This window comes from Hyla sarda, chromosome 5 (assembly GCF_029499605.1).
Source record: "Hyla sarda isolate aHylSar1 chromosome 5, aHylSar1.hap1, whole genome shotgun sequence".
In the NCBI taxonomy this organism is placed as follows: Eukaryota; Metazoa; Chordata; class Amphibia; order Anura; family Hylidae; genus Hyla; species Hyla sarda.
The window spans coordinates 234,301,500-234,311,170 of NC_079193.1; the positions used below are offsets into that span (position 1 = coordinate 234,301,500).

The 9,671-nt window shown below is 49.0% G+C and overlaps 1 protein-coding gene across 5 annotated transcripts in view; it reads right to left on the minus strand.

The window, feature by feature from the left end:
* Positions 1–6,558, minus strand: part of DCDC2 (doublecortin domain containing 2) — a 195,970-nt gene extending 189,412 nt beyond the window's left edge. Inside the window, exon 1 of one of the 5 annotated variants that reach the window (XM_056521305.1) lies at positions 5,923–6,558. In XM_056521305.1, coding sequence (XP_056377280.1) covers positions 5,923–6,236 — 314 coding nt within the window. In that variant the 5' untranslated portion in view covers positions 6,237–6,558. The remainder of the gene's footprint in view (positions 1–5,922) is intronic. The other 4 variants (XM_056521302.1, XM_056521303.1, XM_056521304.1 and 1 more) reach the window with 4 other exon arrangements.
* Between the last annotated feature and the right edge of the window lie 3,113 nt (positions 6,559–9,671).

A 9,671-nucleotide genomic window follows, 5' to 3' on the forward strand; every position in this document is an offset into this window, starting at 1 on the left:
TATAATGTATTGTTAATGGACGTTTAATAACAGGTGAATTAACGGATGCTAACGGCTGAATAATGTCTGTCCAAATAACGGGCATATTCATCCGTTAAGACCCGTTACAACATCCGTCATGTACAGACGTTTTAACACCTCTGCCTACAGACTCCCACAGTCAGGACTACTACTACTCCCATCATGGAACAGACTTGTTGCCATGATGGGAGTAGTAGTTCCCCGGCTGCGGGAGTCTGCTGGTGGCTGGGGAGGTTACATTATTGTTTGTACTACTACCCCCATCATGGAACAGAGTCTGTTCCATGATGGGGGTTGTAGTACAGAGGCTGAGGGATTGATCGCACCGGGTCTCACCTCTGACAACCCAATCCGATCAGAAGGCAGGGGAGCGGGCGGCATGATCCGCAACCCTGCGATATACACAATGTATTTTTTACTTTCATTTTTAAACTCCCCGCTGGGAGCCTTGAATGGCCGGTACTTAGGAGCCATTCAGGGATTCCAGCGGGGTTTTTAAAATGGACAATGTGAGGGGAAACATATGTATATTAAAAGTGTTGTGGGGGGGGCATAGAACGCTGTATATCTAGCCCCCCAGCACATTAATAAAAATATGACCACCGCCAGCGCATTAATAAAAATATGACCCCGCCAGTGCATTTATATGTATACATCTATATATAATATATCTATATAATTTGTCTTAATTTTCCATTGCAGCACTATATGTGAATGGTATATCTATCAGAACGCATCCAGCAGCCGCCGTCCAGATGATGCTGACAGATATACATAGGCGTGCGCACAGGGTGTGCCGGGTGTGCCCAGGCACACCCTAATCACCGCGGCCGTGGAGCAAAAGGGGCAGCTGCCCCGGGCCCTGTAATTCCTGGGGGCCCAAAAGCAGCTCGCCCCTTTTGCCCCATGGGCCCTGATAAAGCTGATAAAGGCTGGCGGGCCAGGCGTCAGGGGCCCGGCCAAAATGTTAGTGGGAGAGGGCCCAGGGGAAAGGAGAGGGCCCGGGGGGGGGGCGGGTTTGCGCCGCACGCTACCTTTTTATGTTCGCCGCCGTCGTCACTCATCCGCAGGCAGCCAGTACCGCAATGGCTGTCTGGGAGATGGTCACGTGACGTGACGTGCGACGTCACGCGCGGCATCATAGAGAGTAGCGGAGCAGAGAGAGTCTCCCGCTCCTCTCAGTGTCCCCACACGGCCGCTTCCAGGATCCAGTCCGCAGCAGGGGAACCCACCGCCGAATATGTGAGTATGTATAGTGTGTGTGTGGGGGGGGGTATTTATTATATAGTGTGCGTGCGTGTGTGTGTGTGTGTGGGGGGGGTATTTATTATATAGTGTGCGTGTGTGTGTGTGTGTGTGCGTGTGTGTGTGTGTGTGTGTGTGGTGGGGGGGGGGGGGTTGGGGGGGAGTTATATAATGTGAGGGGGGATTTATTATATAGTGTGGGGGGATTTATTATATAATGTGAGGGGGAATTTATTATATAGTGTGAGGGGGGATTTATTATATAGTGTGGGGGGGATTTATTATATAATTGTGAGGGGGGGATTTATTATATAGTGTGGGGGGGATTTATTATATAACGTGAGGGGAGATTTATTATATAGTGTGGGGGTGGGGGGGATTTATTATATAATGTTGAGGGGGGATTTATTATATAATGTGAGAAGGGAGGAAATTATGCATGTGAGGGTAGGATAATAATGATTATTATAATCTCCCCTCACATATATGTAACATCTCCCCCTCACATATATAATCTGATAATCCCCTCCTCACATTGATTATCCCTTCACATATAATCTGAGTATGATATTATATATATATATATATATATATATATATATATATATGTGAGGGGATAATCAATGTGAGGAGGGGATTATCAGATTATACATGTGAGGGGGAGATGTTACATATATGTGAGGGGAGGATTATAATAATCACTATTATCCTCCCCTCACATGCATAATCTGATAATCCCCTCCCCCGTACGTATCCTGTACTGATCCTGAGTTATATCCTGTATTATACTCCAGAGCTGTACTCATTATTCTGCTGGTGAGGTCACTGTGTACATACATTACATTACTTATCCTGTACTGATCCTGAGTTATATCCTGTATTATACTCCAGAGCTGCACTCACTATTCTGCTGGTGAGGTTACTGTGTACATACATTACATTACTTATCCTGTACTGATCCTGAGTGTGTGTGGGATGGAGGTGGGGGACCGGTGCACACCCTAATGCAATAGGCTGCGCACGCCTATGCAGATATACTATTCATTCATAGCGCCGGCGGCTGCATATGTATATAGATGTGCTGACATATAGCATTATCTGCTCCCCACAGCGCTTCTATATACATATGCAGCCACCGCACTATGAATGAATAGTATATCTGTCAGCATCATCGGCCGGACGGCTGCTGGATGCGCTGCTGACAGATATCACATATAGCGCTGCACAAATGCGCTGTTTGTGACAAATATATCTGTCAGCAGCGCATCCAGCAGCCGCCCGGCCGATGATGCTGACAGATATACTATTCATTCATAGCGCGGTGGCTGCATATGTATATAGAAGCGCTGTGGGGGGGGGGGCAGATAATGCTATATGTCTGCCCCCCACCAGCACATCTATATACATATGCAGCCGCCGGCGCTATGAATGAATAGTATATCTATCAGGATCAACTGGACGGCGGCTGCTGGATGCGTTCTGATAGATATACCATTCACATATAGCGCTGCAATGGAAAATTAAGACAAATGCGCCGGCGGTGTCACATTATGCGCTGGCGGGGGTATAGATGTATACATATAAATGCGCTGGCGGGGTCATATTTTATAAATGCGCTGGTGGGAGGCATATTTTAAATGCGCTGGGGGCTAGATATATAGCGCTCTCTGCCCCCCCCCCCCCCCACAACACTTTTAATATACATGTCCCCCTCACAATCTTAATTCAACAAAACACCTGGCACTGCTTCTGGATAGTTAATTCAGCGTGTGCTGCCATCAACAGGTACTGCGCTCATTCACATCAGCTAGGGTTTTTGGTGGGGCTCACGCTGGCAAGGTTCGACGAAACAAATTTTACAATAAGGGATAAAGAAGGAGGCGGATCACACACACACCGGTCCGATGCTGTGCTCTTTATTCAAGAAGTGGTTACAATAGCTATATATGGATAGATGGAACGGCAGGGCATGAGATGTTACAGAGCCCCGTCCGAAGCGGCGGCACCGTTTCACGCCCTCTGGGCGTTTCTTCAGGCTCGGAATTGACCGTCAATTGCGGGCCTGAAGAAACGCCCAGAGGGCGTGAAACGGCACCGTCGCTTCGGACAGGGCTCTGTAACACCTCATGCCCTGCCGTTCTATCTATCAGTATATAGCTATTGTAACCACTTCTTGAATAAAGAGCACAGCATCGGACCGGTATGTGATCCGACTCCCTCTTTATCACTTGTTGTAAAATTGTCCCTTCACAACGTTCATTTTAAAAACCCCGCTGGGACTCCTGAATGGCTCCTCAATACCGGCCATTCAGGGCTCCCAGCGGGGAATTTAAAAATGAAAGTAAAAAATACATTGTGATGTCATCGAGATGTCACCTCTTCTGAGCAAGCAAAATCTGTAAGCCAGGGTTGAGCTGGAATAAATATATGGCATTTTGTGATGGTGTGCGACTTTTTTGTGACAGTCGAACGTTATAAATCTCTGACTACTGCAATTCCATTTTCAAAACTTGTTTGCCAAACTGAAAAAACTTGCTCTTCTCGCTCTGCAGGCATAAAGTCGCACAAAAAACAGTGTAGTTGCACAGGAGACATTTAAGAGACAATTATAAGCAAGAAAAAGGGAGTAAATCCTTTTTTAAATGTCCCTCCATATTTTTACACAGTGTGAACATAGCCTCAGATTTCTGTTTCCATAGAGATTTACAGAGATATAATAGTAATACACAAATCCAGCCTTAATTCATCTCTACTATAGTAACACTAAAAAAATAGTTTCACAAGTAGCATTTTTGAAAAACAAAAAACACTACTATTTAACACTACTAATTTTAAGTCTTCCTGTTTTTTCAAGGTACTGACTGTAAATGAATGGGAAAATAAGACAAATATTGCATTTTTGTGACTTTTGTTCTCACTTTTGGTAATTTTTTTCTTCGATTTATAGTTTATTTTAAAACACTACATGCTCTATCATATTGTCAAGTGTTTTTTCACCAGCACAAGATGCTTGTAAAAACAAAATGTCAAAATCATAACATTTTTATAAGCCAGAGATAAAAGTCACACGAAAAAGTGGGTTTTAGGTGTCACAACCCCTGCAGCCCGCACCCAGAGTTCGGAACAAAATGTTCAGAACGCTGGGGCCATGGAGTACCCCTTCAAGTGCACAGTATAGTTCCCCCATACTAGTTAGGCAGCATAGTTCCCCCACATTAGGTTGTCAGCATAGTTCCCCCACATTAGGTTGTCAGGATAGTTCCCCCACATTAGGTTGTCAGCATAGTTCCCCGCCCACATTAGGTTGTCAGCATAGTTCCCCCACATTAGGTTGTCAGCATAGTTCCCCCACACTAGGTTGTCAGCATACTTCCCACCACATTAGGTTGTCAGCATAGTTCCCCCACATTAGGTTGTCAGCATAGTTCCCCCAACATTAGGTTGTCAGCTATAGTTCCCCCACATTAGGTTGTCAGCATAGTTCCCCCACATTAGGTTGTCAGCATAGTTCCACCCCACATTAGGTTGTCAGCATAGTTCCCCCACATTAGGTTGTCAGCATAGTTCCCCCCACAATTAGGTTGTCAGCATAGTTCCCACCACAATTAGGTTGTCAGCATAGTTTCCCCCCCCCACTCTCCCCCCCCACCCCCCCCCACCCCCCCAGATTAGGTTGTCAGCATAGTTCCCCACATTAGGTTGGCAGTATAGTTCTCCCACATTAGGTTGGCAGCATAGTTCCCCCACATTAGGTAGGCAGTATAGTTCCCCCACATTAGGTTGGCAGTATAGTTTCCCCCTCATTAGGTTGTCAGCACTGGAGGCTGTATCCCTGTGTACTGCTCCACTTCAGTGCTCCGACCACCTCTCTTCCGGTCAGGGGCCATGATCTACTGCTATGGCCTATAGGCCATAGCAGTAGGTCCCGGGACCAGAGGAGCGGTGGTTGGAGCACTGAAGATTCCGTGCTGCTGGTACCGTCAGATGATATACCATCAAGCAATATCTATGGGGAAGGCATGGTCTCTGTCTAGGTCAGAGTACATTTACAGCCCAAATACTAAAGAAGTTTTTTCAGCACAATTTTATTTATTTTATTTTTTTCCATAGAAAAGTTTGGAGGTGAATTATATAAGATACAAATCAATAGAGTTTGGCGGTTATCAGGACTTGTGTCATGATGCAGTGTCTTAGTGCAATGATCACCAAACTGCGACCCTCCAGATGTTGCAAAACTACAACTCCCAGCATGCCCGGACAGCCAGCGGCTGTCCGTGCATGCTGGGAGTTGTAGTTTTGCAACATCTAAAGGGCTGCAGTTTGGAGCCCACTGACTTAATAGATATACACCCATGTATTTTGGGACACGTTACAATATTTGTGATATTTTCATAATACTATAACAATGTGTCAGTGAATGACCCTTTTTTCATGACACTCTAATAACACTCCATAGTAACCTTGGAACACACTGCAAGATCATGACAAGTGATGGAGCTGACTCTAAAGTGCCCTGTACCAGGGACATGGGCAGCATTCCCACACCCAGCCATGTGTGCCCAGCTCACCCTGCAGAGGACATCACACCACACAGGGCGCAGTTCACACCTACACCAGACCCTCCATGCGATTGCTCCACTACCATCTCATACTTACTCCAACTTCTTGAAAGTCTCCTTTCCTCCGGCCACGTAGCATTCTCCTGGCTGCAGATCCTCCAGAGAGGAGACCCTGTGCCCATGTTTGGGGGTGTAAATGTTCCGTACTGCCCCAAAGGGTGCCTGGACCTTGCCGGTGACATCCTTCAGGAAAACGTCAAAGGAGCCGACCCTCTTCTCGTGGATGATCATGCGGCGGCCGCGGTAGAAGGGGTCTCCGTTCCGGTAAACGTGCACGGCTTTGACAGCAGGCTGCTGGGCGAGGGGGGCTAAACTGCGCCCTCCATTGGCTGCCACCGGTACTGGCTGCATGACTTCGGGCTCCTGTACCTGTGCTGGCGATAGATCGGTACGTGCTGTAGTTCTATCAGTCCAGGTGTCAGCGCCCTCCGAGGAGTAACTCACTACATAACATCACTACACAACCAATGAAGCCATCGTCTGAACAGCGCCCTACCACTGCTGGACCAGAGGGGGATCCCAGTGCCACCTGCTGCGCCCTCCTCCCCTGACCCCACCTGCGGTACCGTCACCTCCCCCTCCTGCACTTTACTACTATTCGCTGTTTCGTGATGCTTTAGATGGTCGCCACGGTAACCGCACAAGATTGCCCACGTGATACGCTGCTTGTCACGCCCCGCCCCGCACAGACCCCTCTGGCAGTGCAGCGCTCCGGATCATGTCACCTGCAGTGTGCACAGTCCTGAAGAGATCCTCACTGCCTGACACCTGCAGTGTGCACAGTCCTGAAGAGAACCTCACTGCCTGCCTGACACCTGCAGTGTGCACAGTCCTGAAGAGAACCTCACTGCCTGCCTGGTACCTGCAGTGTGCACAGTCCTGGAGAGAACCTCACTGCCTGCCTGGTACCTGCAGTGTGCACAGTCCTGAAGAGAACCTCACTGCCTGCCTGGTACCTGCAGTGTGCACAGTCCTGAAGAGAACCTCACTGCCTGACACCTGCAGTGTGGACAGTCCTGAAGAGAACCTCACTGCCTGACACCTGCAGTGTGCACAGTCCTGAAGAGAACCTCACTGCCTGCCTGACACCTGCAGTGTGCACAGTCCTGAAGAGAACCTCACTGCCTGCCTGGTACCTGCAGTGTGCACAGTCCTGAAGGGAACCTCACTGCCTGCCTGACACTTGCAGTGTGCACAGTCCTGAAGAGAACCTCACTGCCTGCCTGACACCTGCAGTGTGCACAGTCCTGAAGAGAACCTCACTGCCTGACACCTGCAGTGTGCACAGTCCTGAAGAGAATCTCACTGCCTGACACCTGCAGTGTGCACAGTCCTGAAGAGAATCTCACTGCCTGACACCTGCAGTGTGCACAGTCCTGAAGAGAACCTCACTGCCTGACACCTGCAGTGTGCACAGTCCTGAAGAGAACCTCACTGCCTGACACCTGCAGTGTGCACAGCCCTGAAGAGAACCTCACTGCCTGACACCTGCAGTGTGCACAGTCCTGAAGAGATCCTCACTGCCTGACACCTGCAGTGTGCACAGTCCTGAAGAGAACCTCACTGCCTGACACCTGCAGTGTGCACAGTCCTGAAGAGAACCTCACTGCCTGCCTGACACCTGCAGTGTGCACAGTCCTGGAGAGAACCTCACTGCCTGCCTGGTACCTGCAGTGTGCACAGTCCTGAAGAGAACCTCACTGCCTGCCTGACACCTGCAGTGTGCACAGTCCTGAAGAGAACCTCACTGCCTGCCTGACACCTGCAGTGTGCACAGTCCTGAAGAGAACCTCACTGCCTGGTACCTGCAGTGTGCACAGTCCTGAAGAGAACCTCACTGCCTGCCTGACACCTGCAGTGTGCACAGTACTGAAGAGAACCTCACTGCCTGCCTGACACCTGCAGTGTGCACAGTACTGAAGAGAACCTCACTGCCTGCCTGACACCTGCAGTGTGCTGTGCACAGTCCTGAAGAGAACCTCACTGCCTGACACCTGCAGTGTGCACAGTCCTGAAGAGAACCTCACTGCCTGCCTGACACCTGCAGTGTGGACAGTCCTGAAGAGAATCTCACTGCCTGACACCTGCAGTGTGCACAGTCCTGAAGAGAATCTCACTGCCTGACACCTGCAGTGTGCACAGTCCTGAAGAGAACCTCACTGCCTGACACCTGCAGTGTGCACAGTCCTGAAGAGAACCTCACTGCCTGACACCTGCAGTGTGCACAGCCCTGAAGAGAACCTCACTGCCTGACACCTGCAGTGTGCACAGTCCTGAAGAGATCCTCACTGCCTGACACCTGCAGTGTGCACAGTCCTGAAGAGAACCTCACTGCCTGACACCTGCAGTGTGCACAGTCCTGAAGAGAACCTCACTGCCTGCCTGACACCTGCAGTGTGCACAGTCCTGGAGAGAACCTCACTGCCTGCCTGGTACCTGCAGTGTGCACAGTCCTGAAGAGAACCTCACTGCCTGCCTGACACCTGCAGTGTGCACAGTCCTGAAGAGAACCTCACTGCCTGCCTGACACCTGCAGTGTGCACAGTCCTGAAGAGAACCTCACTGCCTGGTACCTGCAGTGTGCACAGTCCTGAAGAGAACCTCACTGCCTGCCTGACACCTGCAGTGTGCACAGTACTGAAGAGAACCTCACTGCCTGCCTGACACCTGCAGTGTGCTGTGCACAGTCCTGAAGAGAACCTCACTGCCTGACACCTGCAGTGTGCACAGTCCTGAAGAGAACCTCACTGCCTGCCTGACACCTGCAGTGTGGACAGTCCTGAAGAGAACCTCACTGCCTGCCTGACACCTGCAGTGTGCACAGTCCTGAAGAGAACCTCACTGCCTGCCTGACACCTGCAGTGTGCACAGTCCTGAAGAGAATCTCACTGCCTGCCTGACACCTGCAGTGTGCACAGTCCTGAAGAGAACCTCACTGCCTGACACCTGCAGTGTGCACAGTCCTGAAGAGAACCTCACTACCTGCCTGACACCTGCAGTGTGCACAGTCCTGAAGAGAACCTCACTGCCTGCCTGACACCTGCAGTGTGCACAGTCCCAGAGAGAACCTCACTGCCTGCCGCATTCACATCTCGTTTTTCCAATACAGTTCCCATATACGTTTTCTATGTGAAAACCGTATGGAACCGTATTGAAAACCGTATGCATTGACTCTCCATTGAAAACTGTATGCCAAAAGATGCATCAGGTTGTGTCCGTTTTGCAACCTGTACGGTTTTGTGAGTTTTTTTTACCCGTACCCAAAACCATAGTCTCCCACCTTTTTTGGTCCGGGTGAAAAACTGTATTAAACCGTATACGTTTAAAAAAAAAATGGGAGTCAATGGGAACCGTTCAGAACCGTATGTGCATACGGTTCCATCAGGTTTTCACCATATGGCTTTTGACTTTGCACAGTTTATTTTCTTGGAATTTCAATCAAACAAGTGAAACTTTATTTATAATGGAGTGAAAAGTAAAAAACGTATATGTTTTTTTCATAAAAACGGATGCAACCTGACATCATTTTTTAGACCGTATACGGTTTTTAACCATGATTTGTACACACGTTTTGATACGGTTTAGTCCAGTTTCGAGGAATCAGTTTTTCATCAAAAACCTGATACGGGAACTGTATTGCAAAAACATGGTGTGAATGCACGCTTAGGGTGCACGCTGCAGAATCTGTAGGCGCTATATAAATAAATAAAATAATTAGGGTGCGTTCCCACATGGCGTATATGCAGCGTATTTCACACTGCGCAAAATTTGCGGCAGCAGCGGGAA